Here is a 23,513-nt window from a genome sequence, read left to right as displayed (position 1 = left end):
CATTCACTGACACCAAGCAGAGATCTTGAAAATGGAGAGGATCTGTAACACAAGCTTGCAGGATATCAACTGCCACCGCTGACCTCGCTCTGCAGGCCGTAGGCTTTCTTGGCCCATGTGACCTTCATGTCCTCGGGCAGCAGCGTGTACTCGTGGAGCTTGGTGCGGTAGTCCAGGTCGCTCGCCAGCGCCTGCGCCTGCTTGGCGTGAGTGAGGTTCACCATGTCCATCGGCAAATGGAAGCGCGTCTTCGACTCCTCGAATCCTTTCTTGTAGTTGATCTGGAAGGGAAATCAACAAGTTTGATCAATAGCTTTACCCTAATGATACGTGTCACCCAGCTTTCCCAGGCCCCTGAATGGCAGGCACTGATTTGGGATGTCTCAGGCACATTAGCCGCTTCGGCTTTGAGGAAAGCTGGATGACTGTAATGGCGGCCAAATACGGATGTGTATCTGTCACCTCGCTGCTCAGCTTCCCAACTTGCATAGAATGGAGGAGTCGCAAGTCACTGGTCGCTGCCGCCTTTCCTTTATATTTCTCATATTCTTCTCTGTATTTAATCTGTAGGCGATAGAAAGCACATCTTACACTCCAGTCACATCCAAAGCTGCATTAAAAGAAAAAAAAAATCTTATCTGATAGATTCTGCTGTTATAATATATTATTCTCCAGTCACATCCAGTTCTGCTGTATTTGTCTCTCAGTTAGTTCTGCCATTGCATCATGTCTTACTCTCTAGTCACATCCAAAGCTGTGTTCACAAGTGTGCCGGCTTAGAAATAAATATCAGTTTCAGCAAAAACGCTGATAATAATACAACCGTCTGCATCTGTTATGAACGGATCCAGTTGTATTATCTGTAACATCGCCAAGACGGATCCGGCATGAACGCCACTGAAAGTCGATGGGGGACGGTTCCGTTTTCTATTGTGGCAGAGAAAACGGATCCGTCCCCATTGACTTGCATTGTGGGTCATGCCGGCTCCGTCTTGCTCCGCATCCCAGGACGGAAAGCAAACCGCAGCACGCTGCTCTCCGGTATGAGGACAGAATTAAAAAAAATCCCAAAAAATCTAATATACACAGAGTGAGGGGGGCAATCATTCAACTATATACAGAGGGGGCAAAACGATATATATACAGCGTTGAAGGGGCAAAATTCAAACCTATAATGGGGGGCCCAATCCAAAGTTTACCCTGGGTCCCATAGAATTCTAGTTCCGCCATATGGAGGCGGAGCCCTGTGGCCCCAGCAGGGGTTAGAGCCCCGGTGGCGCCGTGCCACGCTTGCTCCCCACTTACGTCACTTGCCAGGTCCCCTGAGGCTTTGGCGGTCATCATGGCCAGGTTGTCCAGGCTCATCTCGAAGTTCTGCCCTTTGCTCTTCTTCCATTGCTCCTTGTATCTGTTCTGTAACAAAGACGGATCCCATCAGTAAATGCACGGAGATCCGCGGGGCCCCCGATCCCAGAGCGCGGCGGATAACGGGGGGAGGGGCACAGCTATTATATACATGGGATGTATGGGAAGGAGTCAGGAACATGGCAGATTCCAAGATGGCGGAGGGAGCAGTGATGCAGGTCCCAGCATAGGAGGGGGACGGTCATTGTATATCTGAGCAGATGCCACATTCTGGAGCCTGGGAAAGCTGGGTGACAACTTCTGACCCATGATGGCGATCATACTGGATGTCACCCAGCTTTCCTAGAAGCAGCTTGATCTGAAAGGTGCTGACGCTTGGTAAAGGATCTGGGAACTTCTGATGGATATTTAGTGATTCCTGACCCCCTGTGTTACCCCCTCAGTTCCCCCGGGTGGGGGAGGGTCGGCTGCGGCATGCAGTGATGTGACCGTACCTCGCTGTAGAGCTCAGCGTTCGCCTTCGCCTTCACTAATTCCGGGACGTCCTGGGGCAGGGTGTAGCGGGTCTTGGATTTCTCGTACTCCGCTCTGTAATTCAGCTGAAGAGACAGAAAACACGTCTCACAGCTGAGGGTTTGTTACAACTGTGTCATTGGATCCACAAATCTCTCCCGCCCTGACACTTTATTACACAGAGGATTGTCTAAGCTGGATACAATTGTAACAAACCCTCAGCTGTGAGAAGTATCAGGTCAGGATGGGTTTTGTGCAAACAATAACATTTCCATTCACTGTCAGCAAGCAGAGATCCTAAAAATAGTGAGGGAAAGAAAGGCAAAGCATTATCAGCCGTTAGGGTCGTGCTAACTTACATCACTCAGCTGCTGAGCATTAACCCTCGCTTGCACAATCTGCGGGGTATCGGTGACAGAGCTGAACTTCACCCGGTCAATGTTCTGCCGGTAATTTACCTGCAGGGAAAAAGCAGCAAAACGGGAATGAGTCAGGAGCCACGCAGTGATCTGCACACTCTGAAATACTCTGTGCTGCTGGGGGCCCTGCTCATTCCACTATGTAACTCTAAGATCAGTCTGTGACCTTGGACAAGATCAGTACACTCCTCTCCTAAAATACTCTGTACCGCTGTGAGACTCCTGCTCCATCTTTGTATATATCCTGTGTGACTTACATCCTTCAGGGGGAGCAGCTTCTTTGTGGTCTGGTAAGATGGAGCGAGGGTTGCTGGGTAACAGTATTCGCCGTCAGCCTTGTCTGATTTGTAGGAGAGCTGCAGGACAAAACCGAGAGCGCAAATCAGTCTCCATCCATTCTGCTACTTCCACTGTAACTGGGGCGGCCACAGGGTCTAGAGAGCGACCCACTAATATCAGTCACCACTAGAGGGAGCTCACTACATATAGATTATACAGTCACTACTAGGGGGAGCTCACTACATACAGATTATACAGTCACCACTAGAGGGAGCTCACTACATACAGATTATACAGCCACCACTAGAGGGAGCTCACTACATACAGATTATACAGCCACCACTAGAGGGATCTCACTACATACAGATTATACAGCCACCACTAGAGGGAGCTCACTACATACAGATTATACAGCCACCACTAGAGGGATCTCACTACATACAGATTATACAGCCACCACTAGAGGGAGCTCACTACATACAGATTATACAGCCACCACTAGAGGGAGCTCACTACATACAGATTATACAGCCACCACTAGAGGGAGCTCACTACATACAGATTATACAGCCACCACTAGAGGGAGCTCACTACATACAGATTATACAGCCACCACTAGAGGGAGCTCACTACATACAGATTATACAGCCACCACTAGAGGGAGCTCACTACATACAGATTATACAGTCACCACTAGAGGGAGCTCACTACATACAGATTATACAGCCACCACTAGAGGGAGCTCACTACATACAGATTATACAGCCACCACTAGAGGGATCTCACTACATACAGATTATACAGCCACCACTAGAGGGAGCTCACTACATACAGATTATACAGCCACCACTAGAGGGATCTCACTACATACAGATTATACAGCCACCACTAGAGGGAGCTCACTACATACAGATTATACAGCCACCACTAGAGGGAGCTCACTACATACAGATTATACAGCCACCACTAGAGGGAGCTCACTACATACAGATTATACAGTCACCACTAGGGGGAGCTCACTACATACAGATTATACAGCCACCACTAGAGGGAGCTCACTACATACAGATTATACAGTCCACCACTAGAGGGAGCTCACTACATACAGATTATACAGCCACCACTAGAGGGAGCTCACTACATACAGATTATACAGCCACCACTAGAGGGAGCTCACTACATACAGATTATACAGCCACCACTAGAGGGAGCTCACTACATACAGATTATACAGCCACCACTAGAGGGAGCTCACTACATACAGATTATACAGTCACCACTAGGGGGAGCTCACTACATACAGATTATACAGCCACCACTAGAGGGAGCTCACTACATACAGATTATACAGCCACCACTAGAGGGAGCTCACTACATACAGATTATACAGCCACCACTAGGGGGAGCTCACTACATACAGATTATACAGCCACCACTAGAGGGAGCTCACTACATACAGATTATACAGCCACCACTAGAGGGAGCTCACTACATACAGATTATACAGCCACCACTAGAGGGAGCTCACTACATACAGATTATACAGCCACCACTAGAGGGAGCTCACTACATACAGATTATACAGCCACCACTAGAGGGAGCTCACTACATACAGATTATACAGTCACCACTAGGGGGAGCTCACTACATACAGATTATACAGCCACCACTAGAGGGAGCTCACTACATACAGATTATACAGCCACCACTAGAGGGAGCTCACTACATACAGATTATACAGCCACCACTAGAGGGAGCTCACTACATACAGATTCATACAGTTTTCATTGAGTTTAACTGTAGATGTTAAAATCCAGACATCTTAGTAACAAAACTGTCCTACAGGCATCAACCTCTCGGTCCACTCACATTGCTGGCGAGGTTCCCGGCCTTGATGGCGTGTAAGGTGCGGCGATCCATGCCGACGCCATCGTAATGTCCCTTCACCTGAGTCTGGTATTTTTCTTTGTATTTAAGCTGCAGGAAGAGGTGAAGTTACATTTGATCACAATGAAATCACGTGCAACAGTCGGGGGCGACATAAGTGAGTAATTAATAAGACAATTAATAACTACAAATAATAAAAAGTTACTGATTTTTATACTGATATTTAATATAATTTTGAGGGGATACGTCAGGGATTCAGGAATGCATCGGGTGACACCACAATACAGCTCCCTGTTTCCTGTAGATGATGTCAGACTGTTATCACCTCTGCCCCTCCTGACAATGGGCTGGAGTTTGTACACTGCTTGTGACAGGCTGCGGGGCACAGTGTCTAGCCTCTCCTGTGCCTCCCACCTGTATACATCTAGAGCTTCTGACACCTGTCATCCAGCCTCACCTCCCTGTGTGTTGTCTAGGCATCATGGGACGTGTAGTTCATAGAGCTGCTGCTGGCAGTGAATTCTACAGAAACTGGATTATTCTGTTCTAGAAAGCAAGAGGTGGCAAAAGGGGGAGTAGAAGAACATTGAGTGAGGTGGGCGGATGCTGGGGGTGATGTCACATGTCTGCTGGACTATTGTTCAATACTGGACATTGTTTTCTGGTTATTCGCTGACCTCCTGAGATTGAATGAGAGTTGTAGTCTTAGACCAGTGCATTAGATTTTCCTGTATTTGCATCTTCTGCATTTTGATACATTGTAACAGGTGAATGTAGTAAATAGAGAGGGGACACCTCCTGTGTTTATTGGGCCCCCTCCAGAGGTATCTGTGTCTCCTGTAATACTGCACCACATGGCAGTATAAGAGTAAGGGCCTATATCTGGGGGGCCACAAGAACGGGCTAAAAGTTTACCAGTGAACCCTCCCCAGAGCAAAGCCATATTATCCAGAGAACCCCCTTCCCCCGCCCTGAAAAGCCCTTGAGCATCCAGCTGTGTGGAGTTTGTATACTTTTGCAATCATGTGTTGTGACCCTAAGGCATCAATAATAGAAATGAAGCAACTTTACAAATCGTTTTCATTAAAATCCTCCGTCCACAGCTCCTATGCAGACTGGTGGGTCTCCACGGTAACAGACTACACGGAAGCGGTGTCGTCTGATCCTGCTGTCAGCAGCCGACTCTTCTGCTCTTTGTAGGCCATGAAGATGAGGAGCAGAGGGGGAACCACATGACTGCAGGATCTGACTACACAAGGGTGGTTTGTAGTCTGTAACCATGGAGACAAAGGTCTGCTCGGGAGCCGTCTACACAACACAGCAGCAACGTTTTAATTGAGACGATTCCCGTTTCTTCATTCATCATTTTTGATGCATGGAAGCAATAAAAACTTGGTTGCAAAAGTATGCATACCCTGGTCATCTGAGGGACACACAGGTGCACAGCTGTTGACAGTAACTCTCGGGCATCCATCACATGACCAGGCCTGTATCCGCAGGAAATAAACTACAAAGGTTTCTATTTGGAGACAGCAAGCAGAGATCTTTTCTTGACAACTGTGGGAACTGATACAGTATGACATAGGAAGGTTGTAGAACTTGTATTACACATAGATAGCATGCATTTGCTGAACATGGAATATTCCTTATTTCTGGCCATACATACACCGGTCCTCATACACCAGTCATACATACACCGATCCTCATACATCAGTCACACATACACCGATCCTCATACATCAGTCATACATACACCGATCCTCATACACCAGTCATACATACACCGATCCTCATACATCAGTCATACATACACCGATCCTCATACACCAGTCATACATACACCGATCCTCATACATCAGTCATACATACACCGATCCTCATACATCAGTCATACATACACCGATCCTCATACATCAGTCATACATACACCGATCCTCATACATCAGTCATACATACACCGATCCTCATACATCAGTCACACATACACCTATCCTCATACATCAGTCATACATACACCCAGGGGCGTAGCTATACGGGGTGCAGAGGTAGCAGTCGCTACCCGGCCCAGGAGCCTGAGGGGCCCAAAGACCCTTGTGCTGCATAAGAAGACACACAAAGCACTGAGGGAAGGGGGGCCCAAGCCTAACTCTTGCACCAGGGCCCATGAGCCTTTAGCTACGCCCCTGCATACACCTATCCTCATACATCACTCATACATACACCGATCCTCATACATCAGCTTGAGAAAGGCTCTAGTGCAGAGCCGAAACGTCGCCATTGCCACTGAGGTGAATAAAGAGTTTTTTTAATTTTATTTCTTTGGAGTGCTGCCTTTTTCCTACCTACTCATACACCAGTATATATATACACCTACCCTGTGTGAATCACTCATACCCCCATCCTTCATGCATTAACCATACATCAATTCCCCACACATCAATCATACATACATACATCCAACATACATCAGTCATACATACAACCACCCTCTATCCAGGGCTCATGCACCCATGACCACATACCTATCATATGTACACCTATCCTATATACATGGGTCATATATATATCCTCCATACATCAGTCACTCATACACCCACTCTCCATAAATGAGACATACATCGATTCTCCACAATTAGTCATACCTGCACCCATCCTCAATACATGGGTCATACACCTGCATACATCAGCAATACATCAGTTCTCCATATATCAGTCATACATCCAACCTCCATACATCCGCCATACACTCATCCTCCATACATGGGTCAGATATACATACATCCGCCATACACTCATCCGCCATACATGGGTCAGATATACGTACATCCACCATACAGAGCTCATACAAGCATTCATCAGTCATATATTCACATACAGTGTTCTAAACCAAAAACAGCAGAATCCACAGTCCCGCGACACCAATACTCACGTCACTGGCGATATCATTAGCCTTCTTGGCGCTGAGATATGCAGGGGTGATCATTGCTGGGAAGCTGCCCTTCCCTCTGTACTCCTCCAGATCCTCATCATATTCCTGCACCAAAAAGATGCATCCCCATCATCAAAGACGTCTTGTTACATTGTATACAAGGTGGAGCTGAGAGATGTATCAATTAGTAACCAGCCTGCTATCCTGACCTATAGGGAGATTAGCCCTGTGTCTGTACAAAGTATGTGCCCCCCTTATAGGGAGGTATGTGCCCCCTTATTTCTGCAAACATGACGCTGAATATAAGAGAAGTGACTTATGGGAGATATTGTATATCCGGGGTGACAGTGATAGAACTAAGGCTACTTTCACACTTGCGTTTTTCTTTTCCGGCATAGAGTTCCGTCACAGGGGCTCAATACCGGAAAAGTACTGATCAGTTTTATCCCCATGCATTCTGAATGGAGAGTAATCCGTTCAGTTTGCATCAGGATGTCTTCAGTTCAGTCGTTTTGACTGATCAGGCAAAAGAGAAAACCGCAGCATGCTACGCTTTTATCTCCGGCGAAAAAAACTGAAGACATGCCTGAACGCCGGATCCGGCATTTTTTCCCGTAGGAATGTATTAGTGCCGGATCCGGCCTTCCGGCCTGCACATGTGCAGACCAGTAAAAATGTGAAAAAAGATACAAGACAGATCTGTCTGCCCGCATGACAATCGGAGAGACGGATCCGTCCTTGCAATGCATTTGTGAGACGGATCCGCATCTGGATCCGTCTCACAAATGCTTTCAGTCAGCGGCAATTCGGCGGAACTGGCCGCTGGATCACACTGCCACAAGTGTGAAAGTAGCCTAAGGCTAGGTCTACACAACGACATTTGTCGTGCAACAATTTTTATAATGGCAGTCTATGGTGTCGCACTGCAACATTCGAGATGGTTTTTTCTGCGACTGTTGCATCGCAGCATGTTGCATGTTGCAGTGCGACACCATAGACTGCCATTATAAAAATTGGCGAGCGACATTAGTGCAACAAAATGTTGCGCTACAAATGCCGTCGTGTAGACCTAGCCTTAGAGGGGTTGTATCAGCTCCTACAGGGACTAAGGGTCATCTGATCGTATAATGGACACGGATGAGACTTCAAGGGTCTGATAAGAGATAGTACAGTCATTCGGGGGGGATGAAGTACAGGCAACAGTTCTGCACCCCTGAGACGCCACCATACCTGGTCCAGCTGGTCCGTACTCTGTCTGGTGGAGGTAACATCTGCTTTCCCCTTCATCTCCCTCTGATAACGCTGGTGATATTTTACCTGCCACAGAGATAAGAGGGTGCATGACGTCCCACTACACTCCAACTGTAAGGGCTCTGCATTACCACAGCTATGTATTCTATACCTCATTCTGCATTGTTTACTGAATTCTCCACACGGCCATAATCCCCCTGCAGGGGCAAATGTTTCAAAAAGGAACTGACCATTTGGACAACAGAACATTGCCCTTTGTCCAGAAACATCTCACCACTAGATGTAGCTCACAACATACAGATATATACAGCCACCACTAGAGGGAGCTCAGGAGATTACTGCATACAGATATATACAGCCACCACTAGAGGGAGCTCAGGAGATTACTACATACAGATATATACAGCCACCACAAGGGGGAGCTCAGGAGATTACTACATACAGATATATACAGCCACCACTAGAGGGAGCTCAGGAGATTACTGCATACAGATATATACAGTCACCACTAGAGGGAGCTCAGGAGATTACTGCATACAGATATATACAGCCACCACTAGAGGGAGCTCAGGAGATTACTACATACTGATATATACTGCCACCACTAGAGGGAGCTCAGGAGATTACTACATACAGATATATACAGCCACCACTAGAGGGAGCTCAGGAGATTACTGCATACAGATATATACAGCCACCACTAGAGGGAGCTCAGGAGATTACTACATACAGATATATACAGCCACCACTAGAGGGAGCTCAGGAGATTACTGCATACAGATATATACAGCCACCACTAGAGGGAGCTCAGGAGAGTACTACATACAGATATATACAGCCACCACTAGAGGGAGCTCAGGAGATTACTACATACAGATATATACAGCCACCACTAGAGGGAGCTCAGGAGATTACTACATACAGATATATACAGCCACCACTAGAGGGAGATCAGGAGATTACCACATACAGATATATACAGCCACCACTAGAGGGAGCTCACTACATACAGATTATACAGTCACCACTAGAAGAAGCTAACTACATACAGATTATACAGCCACCACTAGAGGGAGCTCACTAAATACAGATTATACAGCCACCACTAGAGGGAGCTCACTACATACAGATTATACAGTCACCACTAGAGGGAGCTCACTACATACAGATTATACAGCCACCACTAGAGGGAGCTCACTACATACAGATTATACAGTCACCACTAGAAGAAGCTAACTACATACAGATTATACAGCCACCACTAGAGGGAGCTCACTAAATACAGATTATACAGCCACCACTAGAGGGAGCTCACTACATACAGATTATACAGTCACCACTAGAGGGAGCTCACTACATACAGATTATACAGCCACCACTAGAGGGAGCTCACTACATACAGATTATACAGCCACTACTAGAGGGAGCTCACTACATACAGATTATACAGTCACCACTAGATGGAGCTCACAACATACAGATATATACAGCCACCACTAGAGGGAGCTCACTACATACAGATTATACAGTCACCACTAGATGGAGCTCACAACATACAGATATATACAGCCACCACTAGAGGGAGCTCACTACATACAGATTATACAGCCACCACTAGGGAGAGCTCACTACATACAGATTATACAGCCACCACTAGAGGGAGCTCACTACATACAGATTATACAGTCACCACTAGAGGGAGCTCACTACAACAGATTATACAGCCACCACTAGAGGGAGCTCACTACATACAGATTATACAGTCACCACTAGAGGGAGCTCACTACATACAGATTATACAGCCACTGCTAGGGAAGCTCACTACATACAGATTATACAGCCACCAATAGGGGGAGCTCACTACATACAGATTATACAGCCACCAATAGGGGGAGCTCACTACATACAGATTATACAGACACCACTAGAGGGAGGTCACTACATACAGATTATACAGTCACCACTAGAGGGAGCTCACTACATACATATTATACAGCCACCACTAGAGGGAGCTCACTACATACAGATTATACAGCCACCACTAGAGGGAGCTCACTACATACAGATTATACAGCCACCACTAGAGGGAGCTCACTACATACAGATTATACAGCCACCACTAGGGTAACGCCATTGCATGCAGATTTATGCAGCTTGCATTGACTTCTATAGGTGCTGAATATATGTTTAAGCAGTCAGGTTTGTCTCTTTTGCGCTGTCTGCCATCAGGATGTAAAGTCCACTGTGATGTAGACATATGCGTACCGCTCGTGTTATATGAAACCAGCCCCCTATAGTCTATAAATGACACTGTAAGATAATTTCAGTTGGGATCTACATTGCCACCTAATGGCTAGAAGTGGCACTGAAGCTTCATGAGACATGCACTTACATCACTGGCCAGCTCATTAGCCTTCTTGGCTATCTGGTAGCCTGGAGTAATCAGTGCCGGGAAGCTGCCCTTCCCCCTCTGCTCCACATAGTCTTCTGTGTATTGTATCTAGATAAAAAAAATAAAGATGTGACAGGAGCCATTGTGCTGTGGAGTGCAGGGAGGACTAGGGGCACTTACATCACTGCGCTGCTGCCCCCCAGACTTGGCATGTAGGATATCCTTTGTGTCCGCCAGACTCGTGTACTGGGACAGCCGCTCATCATGCCCGCGCTTGTATTCCACCTGTCATGTAGAAAGATATATAAGAGTATAGTCACAGTATATATGGTGATTGCAGGGGCCGCATGGTGGGATATTACTCCATAAGACCACCTGCATTGAAAGAGCACCCCCACATCAATACAGATGAGTTCCACAATATACTGTATTATGCATACCGCCTATGAGAAGACCAGCCCAGAAACCCCCCCCCCCCCCAAAGAAGTCCTCTCCCCTAGCTCGTCTGGGTCACTTACATTACTGGCCAGCTGAGCGGCTTTCCTCGCTGTCTGATATGTCGGGGTGATCATGGCCGGGAAGCTTCCTTTCCTGCTCTGCTGCTCATGTTCCTCTGTATACTCTTCCTGGCAAAAGAGCAGAGGCACATGGTAATAGAAAGTCACCGGTCACCAGTCAAGTAAAGACAGCAATGCATCCTTCATGGAAGTGAATGGAAACCCTATATGAAGTCTACTAGATGCCTGGTGTATGTGGGCTGTCATGTGGAGATTCCTAGATCGGTGTGGGTGGGCTACCTATCAGAAACACTACAAATAGGGTGTGTCCTGACAGCACCTTTCACCTTATAATCCAAGGAAGGGAACTATCTCAGTTGAGATGAGAGTCAAGATCAGACTTTCCCAAAAACTTGGAACTGGACAGGGGAATATAGTCAGACCAGATATTCCTCCATAGGCAGCTGTTTCAGGGTGCTTGACTCTCATCATTACGGGTCAGTGCGATGCTTTGGAAGCGGTATAGTCAGGGTGCTGAATCTCCCTAAAGAGACCAGTCCTGTTTGGAGACTTACTGGACGTGCTCTATAATATGAAGATTTATTGGCAATGCTCCATGGGAAACGAATATGCAAAGAGGTATCACCCAAGAAACAGAACCCTTTCCCACTGCAGAGCCAGCCAGAATCCTGCTCCGTACTGATGTGGGGCAAGCACCCCAAAACAACTATGTAAACAGGGATCTCTGTTCCAGTTATATTCTCTTGTCAAATCACAAGGCTTCTTGGAAAGATGGATTTTGACTCATAGGGAGCCACTTCCACAAGGTGGCGCTAGCAAGATGGTTCTCTTTTTTGGAAGATACATGTTTGCATATTCGATTCCCATGGAGCATTCGTCTCTATAATCTGGAGGACTTCCAGTAAGTCTCCATACAGGACTGGTCTCCTTAAGGAGGTTAGCACCCTGCCTATGCCCTATAATCCAGAATAATTGACGATGTGGCAATGGTAAGGGTGTATGATCAGCGGTGCAGTGTGATAAGCGGCCTCCAAAGGCATGAGAGGACGTCATAGATTTCGGAGGGTCTTACGTTATTTGCCATCCTCTGCACCTGCTTGATGCGAACCATCTCCGGGTCTACATTAGACAGCCAGGATTTACCCTCTTCAAATGCATTCTAGGAAATAAAGATCAGTAGATGTCAGAGCTCAACCCCAATACCCCTGACCGCAACGTGCGCACCCCCAGCGCAGGGGATACCTGCTGCTTCACATGCTGCGCCTTGTAGTTCTCATCACGATCGATGTCTTTCATGTCCCAGTGAAAAACAGACTTGAATCGTTCTCCGTCCTCCCGATACTTAATCTGCAGAAACAAAGTAACGAAGAAGATAAGCGGCGCCTCATCCACAACCCCCCGGCACTTCCTTAACCTTTTAATATACATTGTCTCTTGCTCTCTAACTATTTTCAAGATCTCTGCTTGCGAGCAGTAAACAGAAACCTGTCCTGATCCAAAAACGTCTAACAACTGAGGTTTGCTATAGTATCCAGCCTGGACAATCCTCCACTCCAGACTGATACATTTCAGCTGCACTGATACATTGTAACAAACGGCTGCTGGTTCAGCTCACAAATTCTATGAGAACTTTGTAGAAGCTTTTATTATTCTGAATTTAGCTTTATGTCACATGATGCTGTCAAATTGCAATTTTTTAGGGAGCAATTTTCATAAAATCGCATCAAAGCGCTGCAGTTGTTAAAATCAACAGGACAGGATCTGCATAATCCCATCCTGACCTGATCCTGCTGATACAGCTGAGGGTTTGTTACAGTGTACCAGAACATGACAGCTAATTCATCAATGTTCCAATTTACTGTCAGCAAGTGTAATGCCCCAGAGGTGCATTACCACCTTTACACCTCTCTACTGTCTCCTATGGTTAACCTAATGTCATCAGATGTATTTATTTCCAGGGCCTGCAAAATGTGTATTCATAATATTGTTTTGTAACTGTTTAAGTGTAATGTACCTGGTTGACCAGTAGATGGCGGCATATGTGGCAGAGCTAAATTGTCTAGGAATGTACCTTCTTTCCATTCTAGCTTGCTCCCTCAAGGGAGGAGTTCAGCTGGTTAGAGTGAGAATAGAGTACCCCCTGCTAGGGGAAGGCTGTGTCCAAGCCAGCTAGAGCACCTTCAGCTCTGCTGGACATGGAGGCCAAGGCTTGGAGCCTCTGAAGCCAGGAAGAAAGCTCTCTGGATAAAATTAGAGACAGACCAGACTACAAAGTTAAGTACAGCAGAAAGGAAAAGATTCCTATTTAAGCCTGTTAGCACAGCAGAGCCAGAGAGCAACTGATGTAGGCGAGTGAGTTTGCCTGCCACAGTTTCATGCCAACGCCTGCTGGTAACCAAGACAATGTTGGAAGATGGTTTCCTGATGAATGCTTATTCAAGTTGGGCCTCATGCACACGACTGTTGTGTGATGCGGTCCGCAAATTGCGGATCCGTAAAACATGGATGGCGTCCGTGTGCGTTCCGCAATTTGTGAATAGGCACGGACAGCCATTGATATAACTGCCTATTCTTGTCCGCAAAACAGACAAGAATAGGACAGGTTATATTTTTTTTGCGGACCACGGAACAGAGCAACGGATGCGGACAGCACACAGAGTGCTGTCCACATCTTTTGCCGCCCCATTGAAGTGAATGGGTCCGCACCTGAGCCTCAAAAACTGCGGCTCAAATGCGGACCAAAACAACGGTCGTGTGCATGAGGCCTAAAGCTGTTATCAACTTCAACACAAGGTCTGGACTCCTTTATTTCATCCTCCCTTTCATCAAAGCACCCCTTGCAGCTGTCGGACGCCGCACAAGCAGAGATCTTGAAAAATATGAAGCCTCAAAATACAGGGTCTATCAGAAAGTTGCAGAACCCATATAATTCCAGATATCCAGGCCCTTTCATCTGTCCTCTGATTTAATATTCTGTTATTTTCTTTGTTGTATCTCTACAGGGCACCGGGTGACGGCAGTTGTATGGGGCACCGGGTGACGGCAGTTGTATGGGGCATCGGGTGACGGCAGTTGTATGGGGCACCGGGTGACGGCAGTTGTATGGTGCACCGGGTGACGGCAGTTGTATGGGGCACCGGGTGACGGCAGTTGTATGGGGCACCGGGTGACGGCAGTTGTATGGGGCACCGGGTGACGGCAGTTGTATGGGGCACCGGGTGAGGGCAGTTGTATGGGGCACCATGTGATGGCAGTTGTATGGGGCACCGGGTGATGGCAGTTGTATGGGGCACCGGGTGAGGGCAGTTGTATGGGGCACTGGGTGACGGCAGTTGTATGGGGCACTGGGTGACAGCAGTTGTATGGGGCACTGGGTGACAGCAGTTGTATGGGGCACTGGGTGATGGCAGTTCTACAGGGCACTGGGTGACACCAGTTCTATGGGGCACTGGGTGACGGCAGTGGTATGGGGCACTGGGTGACAGCAGTTGTATGGGGCACTGGGTGATGGCAGTTCTACAGGGCACTGGGTGACACCAGTTCTATGGGGTACTGGGTGACGGCAGTTGTATGGGGCACTGGGTGACACCAGTTCTATGGGGTACTGTGTGATGGCAGTTCTACAGTGCACTGGGTGACACCAGTTCTATGGGGTACTGGGTGACAGCAGTTCTATGGGGCACCGGGTGATGGCAGTTGTATGGGGCACCGGGTGATGGCAGTTCTATGGGGTCCCGGGTGATGTCAGTTCTATGGGGTACCGGGTGATGGCAGTTATATGGGGCATCGGGTGACGGCAGTTGTATGGGGCACCGGGTGACGGCAGTTGTATGGGGCACCGGGTGACGGCAGTTGTATGGGGCACCGGGTGATGGCAGTTGTATGGAGCACCGGGTGAGGGCAGTTGTATGGGGCACTGGGTGATGGCAGTTGTATGGGGCACTGGGTGACAGCAGTTGTATGGGGCACTGGGTGACGGCAGTTGTATGGGGCACTGGGTGACGGCAGTTGTATGGGGCACTGGGTGATGGCAGTTCTACAGGGCACTGGGTGACACCAGTTCTATGGGGTACTGGGTGACACCAGTTCTATGGGGTACTGGGTGATGGCAGTTGTATGGGGCACTGGGTGACAGCAGTTGTATGGGGCACTGGGTGATGGCAGTTCTACAGGGCACTGGGTGACACCAGTTCTATGGGTACTGGGTGATGGCAGTTGTATGGGGCACTGGGTGACACCAGTTCTATGGGGTACTGGGTGATGGCAGTTCTACAGGGCACTGGGTGACAGCAGTTCTATGGGGCACCGGGTGACGGCAGTTGTATGGGGCACCGGGTGACGGCAGTTGTATGGGGCACCGGGTGACGGCAGTTGTATGGGGCACCGGGTGATGGCAGTTGTATGGGGCACCGGGTGATGGCAGTTCTATGGGGCACCGGGTGACAGCAGTTCCTATGAGGGTTGTCACCCAGCGTTCCCATGTCCGGAATGACCAGTCTGAGTGCCATCAGCTCCCCAGTCGCGCAGCAGTGCCGCCCCTGCTTGTCTCCTGTCATCCCGGTTCCTTCTTAAAAAATGCCTGGAAACATTTACTAGATTGCTAAATGGCAAACCGGCAAAGTTTTACAGAGGTCACCCAGCTTTCCCAGAACCAGAAGCATGTCACCTTTACAAGTCAGCCCGATCCTGACACTTTACTGCTGTGTGACCCGGCAGATTTACCTCTCAGCCCCAAGGAAAGCTGAGTGACGACCCCTGTGAGGGCTGTAACAGCAGCGGTATCACCCAGCTTTACCAGAAGCAGATATAACTGGCAGCTCCTGGGTGACAACTCATGTCATTGCTTCTGTAGCTCACGCGGGGTTGTCATTCCGGGATCTAGAAATATATCCATCAGGTTCTTGACTCTGTCTGGTCCTGGGAAAGCTGGATGACAAGTAATATGGCCGTCATTGCAGTCCTTACAGAGGTTATCACCCAGCTTTCCTCGGATTCTGATCAGTAAACCAGTAAAGTCAGTGCATACAAGAAATTTCCACACATAAGGTATTTAGGCAATTTTAGACACGTCATGTGACCTCTATCGCATAGAAGCCTCCACCAGTGACCGCCGGGTGGATGATGACTGACAGCGACAGCCGCACTGGAAGGAAACTGTTGTAAACCTACAGGATCCGTAAATAACTGCGCTCAAGTCACAGCTGAGTCACCAAAATAGATCGGAATACCACAGAACATTCCGGAACACGACGGCGGCCGCAGAGGGGCTGCTCTTATTAAACACTGGGGTCACAGGAAAAGTCTGGTATGTGGTGAATGGTGGAAAGTGTGGACTGAAAGCCACGACAATCGCTAACTCTTCTCTCAGGTCATCACATCAGTCGTTTATCTGCTTCTGGGAAAGCTGGGTGACAACCTCAGTGGCTGCTATGAAAGCTCCTGCAGTCCTGAAGAGCAGATCAAGGAGAATATGGGACCGGCGTACAGAAGTCTGGAGAAGCTGAGCGACAACACATGAAGGAGCTGTAATGACAGGATCATTGTCACCCAGCTTTCCCATGAACAGATACAACAAAGAACAGCCAAGTACAATTGTTAGGGAAAATATTATCCCACACAATGGACATCAAAGATCTGCAATACCAGGCACAGCCACGGCCAGGAGTGGCGCTCTGCAGAAAACGCAGGCATGGCTATCTGACATCCGTGCCGTCCAGGTAATATCCTAAAGTTACAAATACGGTAATTGCAGTACCTCTGATGGCCACTAGGTGCTGTCATGAGCGTTGTGTTGTGTGATTTGTACACTACACCAAGCAGGTGTTACATAGACCATAAGAAAGCTTCTGTCTCTGCCAGATATTATAGAACTACACAATCAGGTGGATGTCACCTGTGCACTCACCTCACTGAATGTATCAGACTGTCTCTTCACATGGATATTGGCCGGCGTGTCATACACACTGGTGAAGGTGTTAATCTTAGGATTGTGCCTGAAGAAGAAAGGTGAAGGTCAGACCTAAGTAATAAACAGGAGGCCCTGACTAATATGTTGGAAGCCCAGATGAGTATATGATTACGCTTTTAAGGTAAATGTTTTAACACAATAATGTTCTAAGGTTCACTTTACCCTGCATCCTTTTCTGACAACGAACTCCAAACACCATTCAGAGACCAAAAGCTTCTTTCCTGCAGATATCACTAAAAGCAGGTCAGGAGCTCAATGCATACAGATATATACAGCCACCACTAGAGGGAGCTCAGGAGATTACTACATACATATATATACAGCCACCACTAGAGGGAGCTCAGGAGATTACTACATACAGATATATACAGCCACCACTAGAGGGAGCTCAGGAGATTACTACATACAGATATATACAGCCACCACTAGAGGGAGCTCAGGAGATTACTACATACAGATATATACAGCCACCACTAGAGGGAGCTCAGGAGATTACTGCATACAGATATATACAGCCACCACTAGAGGGAGCTCAGGAGATTACTACATACAGATATATACAGCCACCACTAGAGGGAGCTCAGGAGATTACTGTATACAGATATATACAGCCACCACTAGAGGGAGCTCAGGAGATTACTACATACAGATATATACAGCCACCACTAGAGGGAGCTCAGGAGATTACTGTATACAGATATATACAGCCACCACTAGAGGGAGCTCAGGAGATTACTATATACAGATATATACAGCCACCACTAGAGGGAGCTCAGGAGATTACTACATACAGATATATACATCCACCACTAGAGGGAGCTCAGGAGATTACTACATACAGATATATACATCCACCACTAGAGGGAGCTCAGGATATTACTACATACAGATATATACAGCCACCACTAGAGGGAGCTCAGGAGATTACTACATGCAGATATATACAGCCACCACTAGAGGGAGCTCAGCAACATACCACATACAGATATATACAGTCACCACTAGAGAGAGCTCAGGAGATTACTACATACAGATATATACAGCCACCACTAGAGGGAGCTCAGGAGATTACTGCATACAGATATATACAGCCACCACTAGAGGGAGCTCAGGAGATTACTACATACAGATATATACAGCCACCACTAGAGGGAGCTCAGGAGATTACTGCATACAGATATATACAGCCACCACTAGAGGGAGCTCAGGAGATTACTACATACAGATATATACAGCCACCACTAGAGGGAGGTCAGGAGATTACTACATACAGATTTATACAGCCACCACTAGAGGGAGCTCAGCAGCAAACCGCATACAGATATATATACAGCCACATGTGCGATTCATTTCTTTTCTGCTTTTTTGTATATGTATAGAGAATCTGTCCCTGGATCAGCACTCCTCCCATTCGGCCAGGTGATTTTAATTAGCAAGGTATTTTGCATGTGGGTTTACATGAACCTACCATGCTCTCAGTTGGAGTTTCTGAGGGCTTCAGGTAAGGTGAGCTTTGACAACTGTTCACATGGTGCGGTGCTGCACGGTGACCACTGTTGCTGGCAGGTTGGGGGGGCCCAGTGCTAGGTATGGCATAGTCAGGCAGCAGGGGTGCTGTTTGGCTGCTGGGTCCCGCCGCCTGCCAGATTGGCGCCACAGCCTCGGTGGTCGCCGTGCAGTGCCACGTCAATTTTAGAATAGGACCCACTCATAGAGGCAACCTTGGCGTGGTGAGCGGGCTTATGCCTTTATGTACACTAATGCCTCAGCAGGTAGCACAGGAGGCGGTTCACATGCGCTATTTAACGCTGTTTTCTGCTAAAGTCTGAGATCAAAGCGGAGCAGCTGGATGCGCGATTCATTTCTTTTCTTCTTTGTTGTAGATATATACCGCCTCTATTTTATTATTCAGTGTTATTATTGATGTCAATGTATATAGCTGAGAAGGTTGCGTCCAATGAGAATGTAACATGAAGGTAATTACCCCCCTCCCGACTTACGCCTGGCAGAACGGCTTCTTCTGGAAACTGACAAAGTTGTTGACGGTCAGGATCATTTTGCAGACTTCACAATGAAAACAAGCCTTGTGCCAGATCTGAAAGAACAGATTATAATCCATGAGATTTATACAGACGTCCCCCTCCCCTCAGTGTTATGTGAGGGTCGGGAGGGAAATGAGCAAAATATTCACTGGCATCAAAGATGAACTCTGCGGCACGGCCTTCCTCCGATCAGGTGCTCAGCCGATTCACGATACAGGATATTAAAACCAAATTGCTGATTGAACGCAGCAGCAGCAGGTATAGCGCAATTCCACCGTAATACTTTATAATCTAGGAAATGTTAACACCTCAGAGCTGCGTGCACTCGCTGGAGACTTGTAAGAACACAACTGCCCCGAGCCGCCAGTAACCCGAGAGCAGAACATTGTGTCATCAACAAACCCTCCGAAATCAGAGAAACTCTAAATGTTTTCTAAGAAGCTCAGAGAAACCGGAACCAACACAAGACATCCAAGACCAGAAATGGAAACATAGATATTACATACCCAGGTTATACCAGCTCTGCATATATAATTATATACAGGAGATACCCAGGTTATACCAGCATGGTCCATATCACTATATACAAGAAGATGTATAACTTATACCAGTTATATATATAATTATATACAGGAGATACCCAGGTTATACCAGCTGTACATATATAATTATACAGGAGATGCCCAGGTTATACCAGCTGTACATATATAATTATACAGGAGATACCCAGGTTATACCAGCTGTACATATATAATTATACAGGAGATGCCCTTGTTCAGCCTAGATGAGTTTGAGAATCATTACAGATTATGTCTTCCTCAGTTTTGGTATTTCTGTAGTGATTAGTGTGGTTATAGCACCATGTAGCGGTGTTAAGTTGTATTACACTTAGTTTTTCCTGTTACAAATACTGCTGCATTGTGGGGAGTGTCGAGCATCCTGTGAAAGAGAAGCCTCCAGTCTCCAGGACACATCAGCAGAGCTGTATTTTGCATATCTCCTTCTCAAACTCCACCATCCATGTAAAAGCATATCTGGTGAGAGATCTGTCTTTGTTTCAGGGACATTATGGTATGCAAAGCTGTTCAGCTAGTTATAATTGTTACTCAGGGAGTTGTTACCACTGTTAGCTAGACATGCAATCTCATGTACAGGCAGCCATTTTACCATGTGCTTCAGTGTAAATGTAATGTTATAGTACATGCTATCTATACTTATACTTGCTATTTGCATTCTTATAGTTTTACCAATCAAACAATCCTGTTTGGCTAATAAACAAGTTAGACTACAAAGAACAGTCCTCTTATTAGGAAGACAGGAATGGTTTATGCTGAATGTCAGACTGCACACTGTGTGACCGTGTATGAAGAACAACCCTGGTTATACCAGCATGCTCCATATCACTATATACTAGATGTATGACTTATCCCAGCTGTATATATATAATTATATACAGGAGATACCCAGGTTATACCAGCATGGTCCATATCACTATATACAAGAAGATGTATAACTTATACCAGCTGTACATATATAATTATATACAGGAGATGCCCAAGTTATACCAGCTGTACATATATAATTATATACAGGAGATACCCAGGTTATACCAGCATGGTCCATATCACTATATACAAGATGTATAACTTATACCAGCTGTACATATATAATTATATACTGGAGATGCCCAGGTTATACCAGCATGGTCCATATCACTATATACAAGAAGATGTATAACTTATACCAGCTGTACATATATAATTATATACAGGAGATACCCAGGTTATACCAGCATGGTCCATATCACTGTATACAAGAAGATGTATAACTTATACCAGCTGTACATATATAATTATATACAGGAGATGCCCAGGTTATACCAGCATGGTCCATATCACTATATACAAGAAGATGTATAACTTATACCAGCTGTACATATATAATTATATACAGGAGATGTATCACGATCGGCGTGACTATCACATACGTGACACAGAGGGAGGGAAAGAGGAATGCCCTGCCCAAGTGAGAGGGAAGGTGGTGACCTTGCGGCTGGCACCTGGCTGCCCTGACGTCCCTAGACGGGTTTCCTCACCCGTACGCCGATCACGTGCCTAAAACCCTGGCTTTCCCTAAGATGAGCCCTAGATAGTGAACAGGGCGGTGGGAACACTAGTCCGCACCACTAGCTCTAAAGGAAAACACCAAGGGGAGGACAGACAATCAGACTAAACATATAATCCCAGGTGGGCGACAACAGGAGACAACAAAAAGCCCAAACAGGGATCCGGAGGGAAGCACTCTGGAACAACAACCAGGATTCACAGCTCCAGTGGGTCAGTATAGATGTCCAGGCAGGAAGCTCTATAACTGGCAACTAGAGAAGTGTGAGAGGAGAATATAGAGGAGTTGGGAGTGGCAGACAAGAAACAGCTGAGGAGGAGAAGCTACGGATCCCTGAGTGAGACAAAAAGGATTGCAAGGCCAAACACAGAAAACAATCACTAAGAAACAACGTGATCTTTAGACATAGAGCGCGCAGCCACCCGCTGCGACTTCCTACCCCGGGTACAACGGAGTCAGACGTGGCTCTTGACACCCTCGTGACAAGATGCCCAGGTTATACCAGCATGGTCCATATTACTATGTACAAGAAGATGTATAACTTATACCAGCTGTACATATATAATTATATACAGGAGATACCCAGAGTTATACCAGCATTCTCCATATTACTTGACATATTTGCCGGACTTGTGCCGGATTTCTCCCAGACTTCATTATAGTTCATGGGGCCGGATGTTATTTCTGGCAGTGTTTAGCAGTGGCAGATCTGGCAGGCTGTTCTTAAATGGAACAACCTGCAGGATCTGTAAACTAGCCTTAGATGGTTTCTTCCATAAGTCTCTCTGTCCATCGTCGTGTGCGACAAAAAGAAAGTAAATGTACTTTAAACGAGATAAAATGCAAGATTGGTATTCCACTGCCTCTAGAAGCAATACCCAAATAATAGAGCCATACAGTGCTCAAATAATAGGGAAATGCAATACTCAAATAATAAAGCCATACATTGGATGGCTCTATTACTCGAGCACTGTATGGCTCTATCAAATAACAGGGCCATACAATATCTGAATAATAGAGCCATACAATTCTGAAATAATAGGCTCATACAATACCCAAATAAAAAAGCACTACAATATCCAAATAATACAGCCATACAATGCTTAAATAATAGAGGCGCTAAAACACAAATGCAATCACACTCTGCAGCCAGCACTCTGCAGCCAGCACTCTGCAGCCAGCACTCTGCACCCAGCACTCTGCACCCAGCACTCTGCACCCAGCACTCTGCACCCAGCACTCTGCAGCCAGCACTCTGCACCCAGCACTCTGCCTGCCTCTATACTGGATGTTGAATGGCATTGGTGTACATTTTGGCCAAAGCGTAATAAGCCACTCACCACGTCAAGGTCGCCTCTATGAGTGGTCCCTAACACTAGTTCCTACCTGTTATGGGCCATGACAGCCACACAAAGTCCAGGGAGCGCAGGTACAGCATGCACGCCAAGCACACTCTGCTTTTAACCCCGTCCAGGGCCATAACAGCTTCCATCGGATCCATGGATGCAAGTACCAACATGCATGCTGAGCCCATTATATACTTCTCCTGGAGCCAAATGGCTACTGGTAGGTGCTATATAAGCAGACTCAGTTTTTATATTTAAAACTATGTCCTCTTGTATCAGTTTTTCTTCTTTTAAATCTTCTCTCCTCTTTTCCCTTGTTGATTCCCTTTATGTATTTAGCAGTTTCTCTCATCTCCCCTCTGTCTCGTCTTTCTTCCAAGCTCTACATGTTAAGGTCCTTTCATCTTTCCTGGTAAGTTTTATCCTGCAATCCATGGACCAGTTTAGTAGCTCTTCTCTGAACTCTCTCCAAAGTATCAG

At 46.7% G+C, this 23,513-nt stretch overlaps 1 protein-coding gene across 1 annotated transcript in view; it reads right to left on the bottom strand.

The window, feature by feature from the left end:
- The window catches only part of LOC122923835 (nebulin-related-anchoring protein-like), a 68,030-nt gene extending 48,169 nt beyond the window's left edge, over nucleotides 1–19,861 (bottom strand). Inside the window, exons 1-16 of the mRNA XM_044274678.1 lie at nucleotides 19,522–19,861; nucleotides 17,459–17,546; nucleotides 12,796–12,900; nucleotides 12,626–12,712; nucleotides 11,554–11,661; nucleotides 11,216–11,320; nucleotides 11,036–11,143; nucleotides 8,623–8,709; nucleotides 7,393–7,497; nucleotides 4,446–4,553; nucleotides 2,555–2,653; nucleotides 2,238–2,336; nucleotides 1,860–1,964; nucleotides 1,306–1,413; nucleotides 463–564; nucleotides 84–281 (exon numbers count right to left, since the gene is read on the bottom strand). Of these exons, the coding sequence (XP_044130613.1) occupies nucleotides 84–281; nucleotides 463–564; nucleotides 1,306–1,413; nucleotides 1,860–1,964; nucleotides 2,238–2,336; nucleotides 2,555–2,653; nucleotides 4,446–4,553; nucleotides 7,393–7,497; nucleotides 8,623–8,709; nucleotides 11,036–11,143; nucleotides 11,216–11,320; nucleotides 11,554–11,661; nucleotides 12,626–12,712; nucleotides 12,796–12,900; nucleotides 17,459–17,546; nucleotides 19,522–19,640 (1,731 nt within the window). The 5' untranslated portion in view covers nucleotides 19,641–19,861. The remainder of the gene's footprint in view (nucleotides 1–83; nucleotides 282–462; nucleotides 565–1,305; nucleotides 1,414–1,859; nucleotides 1,965–2,237; nucleotides 2,337–2,554; nucleotides 2,654–4,445; nucleotides 4,554–7,392; nucleotides 7,498–8,622; nucleotides 8,710–11,035; nucleotides 11,144–11,215; nucleotides 11,321–11,553; nucleotides 11,662–12,625; nucleotides 12,713–12,795; nucleotides 12,901–17,458; nucleotides 17,547–19,521) is intronic.
- Between the last annotated feature and the right edge of the window lie 3,652 nt (nucleotides 19,862–23,513).

This window comes from Bufo gargarizans, unplaced genomic scaffold (assembly GCF_014858855.1).
Source record: "Bufo gargarizans isolate SCDJY-AF-19 unplaced genomic scaffold, ASM1485885v1 original_scaffold_1968_pilon, whole genome shotgun sequence".
Classification (NCBI taxonomy): Eukaryota; Metazoa; Chordata; class Amphibia; order Anura; family Bufonidae; genus Bufo; species Bufo gargarizans.
Note: the sequence above shows the minus strand (reverse complement) of the source record. Positions and strands in the feature narration are given on the sequence as shown.